Genomic DNA, 17,004 nt, shown 5'->3' on the forward strand with positions numbered 1-17,004 from the left:
ACCATGTAAAGCTGCCCCCCCCAACAAGCTCAAATGGCAGAACTGTGCTTGGTGAATGAATACAGGGTGCAACTTCTAGATAGTTCTTAGTCTAGAAGATTACACTAAAGCTGGTTGATTCTGCAACCTTATTTTGATTGTGATATTTAACTCCCAACACTTTGATACCTAAAAATATCTCTGATCAACTGGTATTAAAAGAAAAACAAAAAAGGCAGGCAGCGAAACAGATGTCCTGTTTGTACTTATAATTGGAACATTCGTAAGGGGCTATTTGTGGATTTTTTTCTATTTGTGCAACAGATGAGAAGGGTCAACTTGCCACCAGCTCAATCTCCAAGGGTGGCAATGTGCAATTTAGTCAGATGATTTGTGCAAGTGGTAAATAGCTGCTTATTTTCTCCCAGTCTGTCAAAACTGCTAGGCACTTTATGGAGTTGGTTTTAAACAGCATGCTCAGCTGTTTAAACCTAATGCTCAGCATTTTAGGTTTTCAGATTTACTTTTATATAATGCTGCAAAAATAAATTCAGAATAGGCTTCAGTGACAATTTTGTCTCAAAGTGATCTGACTTAAAACAGAAGTAGTAGAACAGTGTTAAAATTGTCCTTAAGTGACATTTGCAAGAAAAAAGTCATACTAACGCACAGTCCTTGGCAAAGAGCAGGGCCATATGCAGTGTCTCACCAGCACAATGTCACAGAGCACAAGACTCTGGTACCTTAGATCAAGTACACCAGCACAAGTGTTAAAGACTGGGTGCCAACTTCCAACATTCCTGAAATGCATATGATAAAATGGCATTTGTCTTCCAATTCTTTGTAGAGCGTCATGCACTCAATGGTATAATACAGTACTAGTAATAAATATAATTTTGTAAGCTAATTCTTTATAATGAAAAGTAGGCTATAAATATGTAACCTCTCTTTAAAAACAAACAAAAAAACCACCAAAACAAATGTAACCTCTCTTTACAAAATATTATTTTAAGCCATATTTAGATGGGATTTTCAAATTTGTAAGTAACAGTATTTTGAACATAATACTGTACTAACTAATGAAAATTATATGTATTTCATCTTTGTGAGAATAATAAAAATAATAATAGTAACTTTATTTATACCCCGCCCTTCTCCCCAAAGGGACCCAGGGCGGCTCCAGATCTCCAGATCTGGGTGTTTTGAATTGCAGTCATCCTCTATCCCTAACCTCTTGTCCCCCCCCCCCCCAAAATGCCTCATATCCAATAATTTTTATAGTCAAGTGTTTCAGTGATGGGCAGGGAAAAGAAAGAAAAAAACCAACAATTTTTTTTAAAGGAATATTTATGACACAAATCTGAAATATTTTCAGATGTGCTTGGTTATAAAATATGTATCAAAACATTCAATTACACAGCACCTTATTAACAAATTCATTCATTTCATTGGAAGAACGGAATTGGACAATTTACAAAGCAGGGGCTTAAGTTTACGACTACACATACACACACAATACTATTTACACAATTGTACAGACTCCTACCTGGAGTGTTTCTTGGACTGAAGGTGAACAAGCACCATTATTTACATAGGTTAATTACACAATTTAAACCAGGGACAATTTAGAACAGGACCTCTCTCTTTAAGAAAGCCATCTGGGATGTTACAATGGGTCTAGTTTTGGCTGTAATAATAATTTTTACCACACAGTGGCAGCTTTTGCATGAACAAGTAACTAAAATGAGGCTTAGCCAAGACAGAAACCAAAAATTAAGGTAAGAGAATGCAAGCAAGCTCACACACTCCTTAATCACTACATATTTCAACAGTTGAACTGTTAATATGTACCATGTTAAGTCACAGAAATGAGATCAACATGTAACTCAAAGAAAAAAAAAGACAATTTGAAACTCAATTCCTTATCTTCAGTTCTTGTGTAACAATATTTCCCTGGGTTAGGCTATGCAGGATTAATCATTGAACACTTTTAATAATGTTAATACAACACACACTGAAAATGAATAGGACTTCAAAAAGTCCTCTGTCTGTATATGGAGCACCTCAGATCTGCGAGTATGTTTGTACAGAAATGAAACAAGAGCATCAAAACTCTGGTTTAGAGGCTTAGATTCTTCATCCTCAGACTGATTTTTACCCCACTAGGAAAACTTATAAATCCAGTTTAATCACTGAAGAGGATGAACCCATGTTACTGTCATTATGCATTCAAAATAATGCAGATGTTTTGACTAAAGAACAGGCCTTGGAAGTAATACAAAAGAATGAGCATTTTATACTTTTCCCAAAGATAAAATTTGTAAGATTTTGTACTATTGTAACTGGTACAACTACAATAGCTATTGTAATTCTTATAGCTTTCACCAGCTCAAATGCTCCCAAGCGGAGGTTTCTGCTTAAACAATGTCACTGCTTCTAGCGGGAAAAGGCGAAACTGGCAACTCTTTTTCATTTTGGCAGATGGAAAATTTTACAGCATCCTGCAGTTCATGTGAAAAATGAAATAGTTTATTGTTCCATGAAACTGTTCCTAGTCTTAGAAAAAGTTAGACTGCCATCCTGAAAGTTTGCTCAGAAACATATTCTGACAAGCAATCATTGTTAAACTGCATAATATCCCTGTACTACAATGATATAAAAAGGTGCTATAAGTATGACTTGATAGTTATTACTACAGGTGGATGCATTAACATTAGATGCTAGGTTAAAAAGGCATTCTTAACTACATTTGCTGCAATTTCAATGAAGTCAAATGGGCCTTACCTCAAATGGTCTATCCAAATAGTTTTATAGCCATGCATAGATGCCAGAGATCTATGGAGGAACCAAAGGCTGAAACTTCCTTACTTTAAAAAATCCCACCGGAGTAATGCACTAACGTGTTGCATGCTCCATTTCAAATGTTTCTAGAACTTATTTGTGATCCTTCCCTCATTTTTTTATGGCTATTGAATACTTAACTAGTTAGGATTCATGGCACTCTAGAGTTAGAAGGCATAAAACCCTCTATTCTAACAAGAAGCTTGGTTTCTATGAGCTAAACTACTGGTTAAAATAGAATGAGGCAGTAAAGTTCACAGCCGTGCCACTTCAGCTGGACCAGTGACCAGAGTAGTTTTGGATGCCCCCCTATGTGAAAAATTCCCCAGCATGTAGTGAACTAGCACAACAGGGGGAAAAAAGGCTTAGTTGAGCCTACTCCTGAATTGTTGATTATCCCCCCTTTTTAAAAATAAGGCCCCATATCTGCAGTGGCACAATCTAGAACCCTAGCACCTCATTCTGCACATATACACAGAACTGGCCAAAGTCACAGTAAAAAATGAATATGAACGTCTCAATCACAACACCCAAATAGCAGTTTTGTTCCCTGGAAAATATCATACACACACACATACCAAATACTTGAATCACAATATTGCTTAGAAAAGAAACCCGACAACCACCAACTCTTCTGCTACAGGTTCAAGAAGTTGTACAGTTCATCTTTAACAACTGGATGTTTAAGCCAAAAATGTCTGGCTAACAGTGGAAGGAGCTGTTATCTGTATAAACATCACTGTGCATTAACCTCTACAAGGAGTGGTGGTTTGATGTGCAACAAAGATCAGGTTCATGAGAGTCATCACAGTGGCAAAAAGCTTGGAAGAACCAAGTTTCAAAAAGAAAGGAGCATTTCTGAAGTCAGACCTGCTTGTTTCATTGGCTTAATTTAGATAATGACAGCTGTACTGACTGAAACATGTGTGCGTCAAGAGCACACAGGAAAGACAATACATGAAATACACTGTTATAAATAAAACAGTTCTTTGCTTCAAGCTACAGTAAGCAGCGACAAAAGATACCAACCCCAGGAGCTACAAAGACCAAATTACCACTGTATATCAGCAGCCTTTAGTCACTCACTGAAGGACAAGTTAAAATGGGAATTGTTTTGCTATAGCTGCCTTGTTCAACAAGTGCAACATTTGAGAAACATGTTTCAATTAAAAAAAGAAAAAACTCTCATTTGTGAACTATGACAAACAAATCTTATTCTAAAATATACGTCCCTTCTGGAATTGATAGTGCAGACACAATGAAACTGTTTTGCTTATAGCTCAAGGTAAACAGAGACAGAAGAATAAATTGCTATTTAAGTTTCAGAATTTGATACTAACAAACATAAAAAAAAAGACTGGTAGCAGCCCAGCCCAGTCTTAGGCACATCTTATTCTTTTCCCCCCTCAAGTAGTAGTACATGTTTTCATGGTTTAAAATGTAAGAATTCTCAGTAATACTAGTTGTATGATTTTTGGAATGGAAGCAGTGCTCTTGTTTAGATTAAAGGAAGAGGAAAAAAGAAAGAAAGGTTTTCAAGAAAAACAGCAACACCTGGAGGGAAGAACGGGTCGTTTCCAAGTTAAAAATGCAAACAGGCAAATATCAGTTCTGGTGGCAACTGGCTGTGAATCGTTTGTGCTTGAAAGTTCAAAGCCCAACATTTATTCTGCCACTTTCCACATGTGGAATCTGGACTGTCCACCTGTAACTTGGTAGCTCCATAAAATTCCACTGAAGTCTTCATGTTAGGTCTAGTTCATGATGTGGTTCAATATGGTGGCACGGAATCAACCTACACCAAAATTCAACATGCAAGTACTGGCACTTTGCTAGAATGGAGCTAGGATTGCTGTGTGAGACGCCGGAAATGAGGTAACACTTGGTTGTCAGGAAGGTAAAGGGCGAGTTCCAATGCCACAAGGACAGTAAGTTCAAATCCAATGAGATCTCGTCTGTTGAATCTGAATCTCTCTTCTAACTTCTGTAATGGAATAAAATGAGAAAAAATTGAGTAGGATGCCATGTCATCTACCTTGAGAAGGACTAGCAGATTGCTAATGGCTTTACATATAGTGTCAATGTTATTTAGCATTCCCTTAAAATAGCTTAAAAGAACAGTGTTATCCTAGATCTACATCAGCAGCAAGATCTACAAGCAGCAAGAGTTCTGAGTCTCCGATAAAGAACTCAAAGGTCACTTGACTGATTAGTATCAAAAAGGACCTACTCCTCATTGACTTAGCAGAGCTGTAGCAATTCACACTGCAAGAGGGATTTCATATGCTTGGAATGTTCCTCCAGTAGAAAAGAATGCTGGTACATAACTAGCATCTCAGGGAGAAGAGTTCTAGCCTAGCTGCCTTCCTGATGCACGAAGCCTCTACATGCAGGGGACTTTTTTGCATAGAGGTGCATTCCATCAAACATGTGCCCACTTGCTGTATATAGTGTACATGATACAGCTGCACCACTGTATGCAAAGTTCACCATCTCAGTGAGAACAAGGGCCAGAGTGTCACATCTTGAGATGGAAGATCCCACATCTTTAAATTTTGGAGAAGAGCAAACATATTTTTGTGGAAATTAGTTGTAATGCATTGCTTTGATGATGTGTTGCATATAAGCAGTGGCATTGCGAGAGGGGGTGCAAAGCACTAAGTTTTGCAGGGAGCCTCACCACAGTGTACAAGCAGCCCCTCCCCTTCAGAACCATTCCAGGCAAAGGGAGCAAAACGGAAGCATTCACCTCCTCTTTGCACCCCCCTACCTGGAATGGCTCCAAAGAGGAGAGGAAGGCGCTGCTTGCACATTGTGGTGAGGCTCCCTGCAAAACCTAGTGCTTTGCACCCTCTCTCGCTACACCACTGCAGATAAGACTGGAATGTAGTTCATTAGCCAAGCAGATTTGTATGCCAACTTTCTGCTAGGCTTGCTTAGATTGTTATATTTGGTCAGTGGTGAAAGGATTCATGTAAGACATGCGGAACGAAGAAAATAAATTGAAAGGTGGTAAGCAATTCTGAAGGGGCCATTTTATGTACACTTATTTCTAAGTCTCACAGACAGTAGGGGAACTTGTTTCCAAGTTTACATGGATAGGGTGTGCTATGCGAGGCCACTCCAAAGCAAAGCTTTTCAGAGGAAAGAGAACGGGGAAAACCTGTTATCAGGAGAGAAGCTGACAACAGCATGTGAAAGCTAAAAATAAGAAGAGGAAAAGGAGTCCTTCTGAAGATCTGCCCAGAGATCTTAAATTGTTTTAGAGATGATGAAGAAGTGCTGGTCCCAATGCAGTTGGAATGACAAGTCTATTTCCAACTAATTGTAATTGTAATACTAATTGTAAGCAGACAGGATTTGCCCCAAAGAACTGCAGAGATGGCACAATTCTGTCTATCTACATCGATTAATGGAATCATTCCACGGAGAGAGGGATCATCCCATCCAAATGGTAGCTTTCAAGTTGGTAGTGGGGATTAGGCTGCATGTCTCAGCTTTATAGTGACCACTGAGCTAAGAGTACTCTAATCAAAATAACTCCAACCAGCATTCGCAGTGGTCTGGGGATTCTATAAAGTTGCACTGGTTGTACTTACATCAATAAGATGTTTGACTTCGTGTTTCCTGAGATCACTGCTAATCTTCGCCGCGAGCAGCACACAAGCACCAGCGCACAGTTTTCGGTTCTGTTTGTTGAGTTTGCCTTGGAGAACAAGCTTCTCGAAATAAACATAAGCCAGGGACACAGTCACCGGTTCTAGGTTGCATTCCATACTCAGGTTCCGCATCTCCCTCTTTAAACTGTAGGATGGGGGGGAGAAGGGGGAAGAGAGAGACAGAACAAATCTTTTTAAAATCAATCCAGTTGTCATGCACTTAAGCTCCCAGAAATCTAGCTTTTGCTTACTTTTTCATGGTCTCCATCATTCCCCTTAGTAAGGAGAAAGGTGTGCTTTAGAAGGACACCTTTTTACTCCTCCACTGTGACAGGGATCTGACTCAAGTCACAGTGCAATATGGGCTGGGATGCTAGTGGAACATAAATATGAGATGAACCAATAGATAATTCATGTGCATAGCCCCTGGACTGGATTAGTTGTCTGCATGTGAAAGAGAACTCTTCTGGGTTCAGGATGAAGCAGGATAGGTCACAGCTAGATTTCTACAGGTGTGAGAGGCTTGGAACGTCTGGCAGCACTTTTTTGTGTAGAGGTAACAGTGTCTGTTCTTGTAAAGATGACCCATCATCTCGGGCTTTCAAAGAGGAAGGGGGTATAAGAGCACAGTCAGCTCTATCAGCAGAGAGGGAGGAATCTGACAGGAGGGGCTTAGACATGTTTCAAAGGCTGGCACAAGTGGGAAGCGTAGAAAATGAATAATTTTGTGATTGGAAAAGCAGAAGGCAAACCCCCATATATGCTGAACAATAACTTTATTAAAATACTCCATTAAAGAAACTTGATGGGGATGATAACATATGACAAGGGAGAGAGGACACAGGAATTAGCTGGGTAGGGGACAGGAAATACATCAACCTGAGTAAGAGCCTAGGAAAGGAGAGAGGCTCTCTCCATTACTATGTTGCCTCCAGTGAAAAACGGAAAGAATCTGAGGCCTACAATAATTACAGAAAGCAAAGCCTGCATCCTTAAGTGACTGCTTGGACGCATGAATGGCTTTTGCTGAGGGAAGCCTTTAACACCTCAAATCCCAGCATCTCACTGTTGCTTTCAAATGGAGACACTTAACACATTCAGCTGCAAGCCACCTGGCAGAGTTCTTGTACATATGAACTGGACCCAAGTTCATAAGTGAGGTCAAGGTTGCAATTTTATGTAGACTTCCTTGGGAGAAAGTCCTATTTTGCTTATTGGGATACACTTTTGCATGAACATGCATAAGACTGGGCTGTTTATTCTTATACTGTTTGGTCCAGATTTAGAAGGAAGACAGCTTGTTCAAAGCTAGCTAAGAAACAGTGATGCTCACTACTCACTTTTTCCCCCTTTATCATCTCTTCACCTTTCTTACCTTCTGATTTTGCTCAGCGTCAGCTTGATGTGAGGAAATTTCTCTTTAAATGTTTCATTCATGTCCTTTTTAAGGTCAGAGGGTTTCACGTACTCTATTACTGTGGTCTGAAATAAAAAGAAAGGGGGGTTTATTCACAGATCTATTGACCACTCTTACTGAGATAAAGTAATTGCAGCAATCCAAAATGCACAAATGAGAAACTCATCTTTCTGAAGGATCTAACTAGGCGCAAGACACATGTGGTGGACAAGGGAAGCTTCCCTGCCCCTCCTCAATAACCATGTGTAAGAGACGGCTTGCGGCATGACATCACTGTATTGTTACCCTGCCCCCTACAAGAGGCAGCCAACGAGGCGGAGCAGGGCTGGAGAAATTGGGCATGACAACACTTTGTCTTTTGACTAGACATGACTGGAGAGGAGAAGCAAGACCCCTGCTTTTAGCAGTAAACAGAGGTTCCTTGTATCATCTAGTCAGGCCCTATGTGGATTTAAATCTGCAGCAAGCTGTGCTGCCTTTTTATATTCTCTCCCCTCAGGTTTCTACTTCTATCTACCATCAGTTTCCCAGGTTCTTTTACTGGGTTCCATACATTTTTATCAGCTCTCAAGAGCTAATCTGATACCACTCCCAGCACAAACACTCTGCTTCTTGGGAGCACAGGGTAGTGAACTTTGTGGTATTCTGAGATAGGTGTCAAATCCAGCCTCCCAAATCCAATGTAGGGAGGCCATCCTAACCAGCATTATGGTGATGTTCTGTTCAAGATTTGTCATGCCATGCCAAGTTTCTGCTACCAACCACCATTTGCCCTTGTACAGGATTACAGTCAAGTCTTTCTGTATCTAGGCCATCACTGTAGATCCTAGATGAGAAAAAGTTTAATCTCTTTGAGGACAGAAGGTTTTTCAAAGCTCTTTGATAATCTCATAAGCTTGTAATACTTGGCACTTCCAAGTACAGTCCAGAACTGTGAATTTGCATCAGTTCCATTTCTGACAGTGTACCCCAGGGAATGCCAGCAAATACCTTGGGGTATTCTGCACATAGATGGTGGAATGCTAGGGGTCAGTGAACGAAGGAGGTAACACTGCTCCAGCTGTGGGACTTGATGCTTCAAGCAAGTGCCACAGAGTAACTACATTGTAAAAACTTGAGTCTGAGTTTATTAAGGTTCCCTTGCTGGATCAGCCCAAAGGCCTGCCTAGTCCAGTACTCAGTCTCCAGCAGTGGCCAGTCAGATGCTCTTGGAAAGCTCTTAAGTAACCACCCACCTATTTGGTTCCCAGGAAGTGCAAACACCACCTACGACACAAATGCTCAAGTGCCTTACATATGTTGCCACAGAAATCTTTACATTATATAAGTTAGGTAGGAGTTATCCCTATATTTTGGGGTGCCCATATGAAGCTGAGAAATGGCATCCAGGGCACTTAGTGAATTCATGGTCAAGGCGACATCTAAATCAGAGACGTCTCAATTCACAGTTCAGTCACTATGCTAGCTTTAAGCAGCATACTCTTGCATTGGGAGGCGAAATCCTTAGGCCATGTGTGGAGGTACATAGCTTGAGCAGTGAGTCTGATATGAATCCACATCTGCTACTTTTGGGAGACATTTTGTCACTTTTATGTCTGTAGCTAACAGCAACTTGGGGGGGGCAGAGAGGGGATTTTATGATAGGGAGATGGTGCAGTGAATGTGCATGGGGGGAGAATTAATGCCTCCCATCATCAGTGCCACAATCCCTTGCCCCAACTTCTCCTTATGCAGATAAAAGAATCCCCATGTTTTTAATTAAAATGGATACTGACAGATTTTTATTAGTTTATTCCTTGGGGTCAAACTATATGTCACATGGGCGACCTATAATTTATTGATTTTTTTAAAAAATAAATCACAAGTCTCGCATGTTACATACAGTTTGACCCCAAGGCATAAACTAATAAAAATCTGAGAGTATTCATTTTAATAAAAAACATGGAGATTCTTTTACCAGCATAAGGAGTAGTTCTTCCTCTAATGCATTATTTGCTGATGAACTGCACTATATCACCGTCTTACCATGTATGATGCAAAGATGAGGACACGCTTGTGCTTCCCACAGGGCCACTGAGGGTCATCAAGGAGATTGGGGTTGTACTCTGCTAACTCCCCAATTTCATTTCCTAGGAATAATAAAAGCAGCATTGGAAGCTCATATGAGCATCACATTTTAACAGGACATCAGGAAATCTTTATGTTTAGAACTAATTTAAGCAAGAAAAAAAACGAACACCTTCTTGAATATTTCTAACATTTATACCATGCCCTGTCCTGGTCCTGCAGGGACAACCAGAGCTGCTTATAACACTGTTAATTCAGGTGAAATTGCACCATGCACACAAAAGGAGCACAATATTCATCAGGCTTTGAATGTTACTGCCAAAGGCAGAAGCAAGAAATACTTACATTTGTGCCCATCCATCCTATCTGCTTTGCTCATCTCTTCCTTTGCTCCTTCTGTTGCCTCCTTTACTGTTGGAATTTAGATTGCTAGCTCCTCAGGGTGGAGACCCTACCTTTCCATTTTACCTTTATAAAATATCATGTGCATTGATACTATGCTAGCAGGACTGAACACATCTCAAAAGCAGAAAGCATTTGGTAGGAATCCAGATGCTCTTGCCTAAAACTACCAAAATGTGTAGCAGTTCTGCTACATTTTGGACAGGCTCAAGAACTTGTAACTCTCTTGGGGTAGGAACCCATTCCATTTTGTAAAGTACCATGCACACTGATGGTACTGTGTGAACACCACAGAATTATTTTGAGTAACAGTAATAAGCTGTCAACTGCAATGAAGCTCAAGTCCACAAGACAGCTGATGTATATATTGCTTCTTTACTACCATTGCCTCTCTCATGCCTGCTTCCCTGCTGTTCTCCCACACACTGCAAATGTCTCTGGCGACAGCTGGAGATGAAAGGAGGGCAACTGGCTCTGCCCATATGGTTGATTCATATTCTTTCCCACTCATGTACCAGTAACATGGGATTGTACCACACGGAAGTGGGTACCACACTGCTGCAGATTCATGTGACTGGCTTAGTGCTCTTAAGCTAGCACAGTAGATCCTACTGGGCTAGATGGCCTAACTCCCAGCAATACAACTTACAGTCATGACTCTGAAAGTCAAATTGGTGCTTTATGACTTCTGCACTATGAGGAACAATAAACCTTCTATATTTAGAAGCTCTGATGCATGAACAAAAAAACAAATGAATCTTTACATGGCAGTGTTATTGCTGATTCTACAGAACACAGGAAAATAGTTATTGGTTTTGTAATGGGAGCCCTGAGCTAACAGGTCTGCAAAGTACCCTGGCATTTTTACATAACTGTGTCAACACAGCAACTCTTGTCAGCCAGCCAGTCTGACTGGCTAGAAGGTTATTTGGAGCATTTTATCTATGGTGTATACATGTGAAACTGTTGCACTTTGTGAAATTTAGGGAGGGCATAGAAAAGGCAGATACATACATTTAACGGGGCTGGATTGGTTTTATTATACTATTGGAATAGAAGCTTGCTACAGAATGCATCTCAGGCAATGGTGATATTATGAGAAACAATTAGATTAACCAAGTTTTAAACATGAAGGGGAACCTAGTTGATATATAAAACAATTTATTTATTCCATATAAAAATACATCAAGCAAGTTCCCAAGACACATCAGAGGAAATAGATGTCCTGGTCTCAAATTCAGACTGGGGGGTATTGAGAAATTAGGGTTATTGAAACTGGGGTATTCAGAAATTAGACAGTGTTTGCGAAAGCCAATGCTAGTTAGACAGAATATTCATTCAGCATCAGCAATAAATGATGTATTTATTATTTTAAAGCTGATTGTCCTTTGCTCAAATTTTCATAAAGAAGTTCTTTAGGCTTCTGCGTTCACAGACATCACTTTGATTTTCAAAGAATGCCTTGACTGTGTCTCTTTTGCCTAGCCAGGATTACAAGACCCAAAGGCAGAATTTATCCCTATAACAACCAATTTCAGTGTCTCAATGCACAATGATTCAATGCTGAATCTAAGCATTGCATAGGTTAAATTCTCCCACTCAGCTGCAGGAGAATCTGATTAAATTGGTAGCAATTAAGAAAGGGCTGTGTGTAATTCTGGAGGCTTACAATTTTGCTGCAAGAGTATGGAAGCTAGTGCCTGGGACAATGTTCTGCCTTCTGAAAACCTCACCTTTTAAATTATAAGAAACTATCAGTAAGTTTCTAGCACTATTTGCTGGGTAGGAAAAGATTTCTGGTAAGAGTCTGAGAAGCAGAGGGGTATGGGAAGAGGGAAGGTTTCAATACACTGCAAAACTCCCTGTCTTTTCTATGACTCTCTTTCCCTGGCTCACTATAACCAATTATTATTAAGACTTTCTTTCTACATTTTCCTCCTTCTATTGCTAACAGCCCATATTCAAAAGCTGAAAAGCTAGGACATGGAGTGCTACAAAGCAGATAGACATAATCATGCTTCATGTAGAGCAGGGGTGCCCAAACCCCCACATGTGGCCCTCGAGGCCTCCCAATGTGACCCTCAGGGAGACCACAGTCTCCAATGAGCCTCTGGCCCTCTGGAGATTTGTTGGAGCCCACACTGGCCCAACGCAACTGCTCTCAGCGGGAGGGCGACTGTTTGAGCTGTGGGATGAGGTCTCTGTCCACTGCTTGCTGTTTCACATCTATAATACAGTAGCAGCAGCAAAGGAAAGGCCAGCCTTGCTTTATGCAAGGCCTTTTATAGGCCCTGAGCTATTGCAAGACCTTCATTCATATAAGTTCATCTTTAATATATTCATTTATGTAAACTTATGTAAACGTATTCAAATTTTAAATGTAAATTAATTCTTTTCCCCCCCCGGCCCCCAACACAGTGTCAGACAGATGATGTGGCCCTCCCGCCAAAAACTCTGGACACCCCTGATGTAGAGATATCAATCAGCTACAGAGGAATTTAGGCTTCTGTAGCCAAGAGTCCAAAAGAAGGCATTCTCCGCCTGATTTGGAGAAAAACCACCATTGGCTGACCTTCCTTATAGCAACACAACACCTGCTGAAAATGTGGACAAACCTGGCAGGGAGAAGAACAGGGAGCCTGAACAGTGCTTGGCCATGTATGCAAAATGCATCATATAATTGGGAGAGCCTGTTCTGCTGGATTAGAGTTAGCCTACAAACTCTTTGAAGCAGGGCCTCTTCTGTGCTCAAACTGTCCCCTTCTTGAGATTTCTCACTTCAAAAAACATTTGCTTGTGCCTACTTGAAAGTAAGACAATCTAGGAGGACAAGTTGGAGAGCAGGCAGCAGTTGTACAGTACTTACCGATGTCTGTCGCAGCAGATATTGTTTTGGCTGTTGCAGTTTTGTATCTTGATCCACCAGCACTCCGGGGAACACTGGCTCGACACACAGGGATAGCACTGTGAATTTCAGTTTTGCGGCCAACGAGCGCATTGGTTGGATACAAGAACTTTGCATAGGATACAACCTGGAAGATAGCAGAGTAGCACCCTATGACCATTCTTCCCCAGGCATTTCCGATGTGGATTTTCTAGAACAGCTGTCGCCAAACTGTGGTGGCCCAGATTCCACCAACATAATCATCTGGGGTGCAGTGCAGCAAAACCTTATCATTCTGCTCCTTATTGTTCTGCCAGCTTTCGTTGTGCTGGTCTGTCGTAGAGTCTCATGCCGGGGAGCTGCTTCTGCTGCATACCAAGCCCAGAAGGTTCTGCACACCATTTCTTGGGGAAGCAGCTCTCCGGCATGCGGCACTGCAACAAGCCAAAGTGAAAAGGTGACTGTGGAGCGGAACGATAAGGCTTTTCCATTGCTGCGTCAAGAATGCTTAAGCCGGCACACTGGATCCAGCACATGGGAGTTTGGAGGCCCTATAGTGCATACCATATAAATACTGTATCTGAAAAGTTTCTCAATTGTCAAAGTATCTGAACAGAAAAATTTGATTAGGAAAAAAAATAAAGCACTCTCAGAGTGCAGTGGTAAGCGTGCCTGTTAAGACACAAACCCCACTGTGTTCCATGGAGCTTACTTTCTAATGAACTGCCCAATCCTATCCCCCATCTGCACCAGAACATGTGTTCTGGCAGTGCAGCATGGTTTGCGGAGTAGCAAAATGTGACACACTGTCACATGCCACTGGGCCACTGCTGTAAATGGTAAGCAGTGTCAGTCATACAATACTGCAGCCATTTTCAACCCATAAATTTGTGCCACAAATGATCTGCAGGTGTGCCGCAGGAGTTTGGGGGAGGCTCATTTATTAGTAGGCCCATTGGGGGACGTGAGCCCCCGCCAGCAGAACGGTGTGCCTTGCCAATTGTCAAAAAGCTGATGGTGTGCCTTGGCAATTTTAGTACCTTGTCAGTATGCCTTGAGACAAAAAAAACTGCAATAGTGAAAATCACTTAAAATCACTGCAATAGTGGCTTGTCTGGTTCCCCTGGTGCCAGTAATCTGGCTTGGGGGGGATAGGCCATGCATTTTCATCCAGGGTGGGTATCAGCCTCCCGTCGCACAATACTCCCTTGCCACATGACACTCCCCCTTACTCATCATGCCAAACAATGGGTGCTGCTGGCTGTTGGCAGGCCTGGGTTCGCTGGTGCCTGGTAGGCAGGCGTGCCACCCAGAAGTAGTTTGGTGGTGATGGGATGATGTTGGCACATCGTCATGCCGCCACCAATCGCTTCCGGAGGGGGATGATTTGTGGTCAACTGGACACAAGGGCAGGTGAGGGCCTTCCGCCACCAAACGTGGCATGGAGCTCTGCTTGGTGGGGGCTCAGGCAGCACTCCTGTCACCCCCTGCCCCATCTCCAGATACCAGCTTTATCCCAACTCCCTTTGATTTTCCACCATTTCTCCCCAACGCTGCATATATGCAACAGGGACCAAATGTATACACCTGTGGGCCGAGCTTAAGCATCTGATTTACTCTGGTTTGTAAAAACTAAAGTTTGCTAGAGGAGCACTTTGTGGCTCTAGTTCAGAATTAAACATAAACAAGAAAGGGGAGGTGAAGCAAAATTCAATTAATTTAGCCTTTCTGGTGCTCCCTGGCAAGTTTATTTCTGAATATTAAATTCAGATCAAGTTAACACTTTTTACACTACTCAAAATCTTGCCTTTGAAAAGGCAAGAAATATGTCATTGCACTGAACAAACATTATAGGAACAGGAAAAAACCAATTTGGCCATTTATTTATTTAGCTATGCAGACCACTTTGTGTCAACAAGCGGTACATAAATATTCTTAATAATGTCATAATTGCATACTGTTCATGTGAGATTATTTTCTATTTTGGCTTTTGTTTAGTTAACAGCCAAAGATGCTTCCTCAATGGGATCAGAGGGCAACAAGATACTTGATTAGATTGTCATTGATGGGTGCCATTGATTAAACACATCACACTGGCACAGACGAGGGCTAGGGAAAAATTGTCTGGCAGTTTGAAGGTAGCCAACAAGAGAGTTTAAATATTTACAATTAACTGGAAAGGAGCTACCTTATTGTGTTCCAAGTATGTGCTGTTTGGTTTGGAAGGGGATTGATGCTGCTTGAGAGATTAGCATTGGGATCTTGTCCCCCATGCTCAAGTTATATATTTTGTCACAAGGGAATTGCTACTATAAAAGACTTTCCATGCAACTTCCTACCATGCAGAGAAGTAGAGGACAGGAAACACTATCAGCCTTATCAAACAGAAGCAGCATAACTCTAAACAGCATCAAAGCTCCAAGTAGGATTAGACTAAAGGTGACTATCAAAAAACATGAGGGGTCGATGTGATTCGCCTGTGAGTGGCATACACACATTTAAATAACCAGGTTACCTCCCATTCTGTACCAAAACTGATCGCACCCCAACACTTCCCAGAATAAGCACAGAACTGGAATTAAAGCAGGGATTCCCCAACACCCATGCAGGTCGGGTCTCCTTACCTTGCCGTCAGCTCCCAGCTCGACTCCTTCCAGCCCCAGCACCATCTCCGAAGAGACTGAAACTCCACCCGAAGGATGTCTCTGTTTCTGCCCTTCTATTTTCAGCTCACTGTTAAGGACACAATTGGCAAGACAAGAATTAAATGCTGCTTCTTCTCATGCTAGCCTGAACCGTCTCCACTGCGAGAAAACCAAACCCACACAGTTGGAGATTAGAAGGGCAGTTCCCATGTCTTCCTTGCTCCCATAAACATTTCTTTTAATGACTTGAGATATAAAAACAAATCACTGAAGTAGGAAAGAGGATGCAAGCAATGGCCAGAGTTTCTCCTATTTTTAAAATCATTTCACTCAGGGATAATTCATACATTAGCTGTGGGCACACACAACTCCCACAAGCAATTCCCATGATTAGATACAATTGCCAACTACATTTCTGCTTGTGTGTGATGTGATCCTTGAACTGCAGCCTGAGGATCGTGGGATTCCCAGGGAGTAAATAGTGGAGACTAAGCCACTGCAGAACACACACACACACAAGCATGCAGATTTAGCTGTGGCAATCTACTCACAAGAAACACTATTTCTGCAAACAGCATCTGGGAAATCTCTTTGCAGTGGTGTAGCTAGAGGGGGTGCAAAGTGCTAACTTTGCAGGGGCCTCACTGTGAATGCCTCCATTTTGCTCCCACCACCCAGAATGGCTCCAAAGGGGAGAGGGAGAGGCCGCTTGCATGCTGCAGTGAGGCCCCTGCAAAGTTAGCGCTTTGCACCCTCTAGCTAAGCCACTGTCTCGTTAGTCTTTTCTGCTTTAAATCTGGACAAAAATAAATTTCTGTACTTAGTAGCGTGTCTAGGAATGTTAAATCCAGTATGGGATGTACACGTTGACCAAAACCAGGGGTGCCCAAAGTTTTTGGCAGGAGGGCTACATCATCTCTCTGACACTGTGTCGGGAGCCGGGGGGGGGGGAATTAATTTACATTTAAAATTTGAATAAATTTACATAAATGAATACATTAAAGATGAACTTATATGAATGAATGAAGGTCTTGCAATAGCTCAAGGCCTATAAAAGGTCTTGCATAAAGCAAGGCTGGCCTTTCCTTTGCTGCCGCTACTGCATCACAG

General features: G+C 41.7%; 1 protein-coding gene across 1 annotated transcript in view; it reads right to left on the reverse strand.

Annotated features, from left to right (window-relative positions):
• Positions 1–1,340: 1,340 nt before the first annotated feature.
• The window catches only part of CABLES2 (Cdk5 and Abl enzyme substrate 2), a 54,466-nt gene continuing 38,802 nt past the window's right edge, over positions 1,341–17,004 (reverse strand). The window contains exons 4-9 of the mRNA XM_066623850.1: positions 15,874–15,982; positions 13,232–13,397; positions 9,922–10,025; positions 7,855–7,961; positions 6,420–6,624; positions 1,341–4,804 (exon numbers count right to left, since the gene is read on the reverse strand). Coding sequence (XP_066479947.1) covers positions 4,664–4,804; positions 6,420–6,624; positions 7,855–7,961; positions 9,922–10,025; positions 13,232–13,397; positions 15,874–15,982 — 832 coding nt within the window. The 3' untranslated portion in view covers positions 1,341–4,663. The remainder of the gene's footprint in view (positions 4,805–6,419; positions 6,625–7,854; positions 7,962–9,921; positions 10,026–13,231; positions 13,398–15,873; positions 15,983–17,004) is intronic.

Source organism: Tiliqua scincoides, chromosome 4 (assembly GCF_035046505.1).
Source record: "Tiliqua scincoides isolate rTilSci1 chromosome 4, rTilSci1.hap2, whole genome shotgun sequence".
Taxonomy (NCBI): domain Eukaryota; kingdom Metazoa; phylum Chordata; class Lepidosauria; order Squamata; family Scincidae; genus Tiliqua; species Tiliqua scincoides.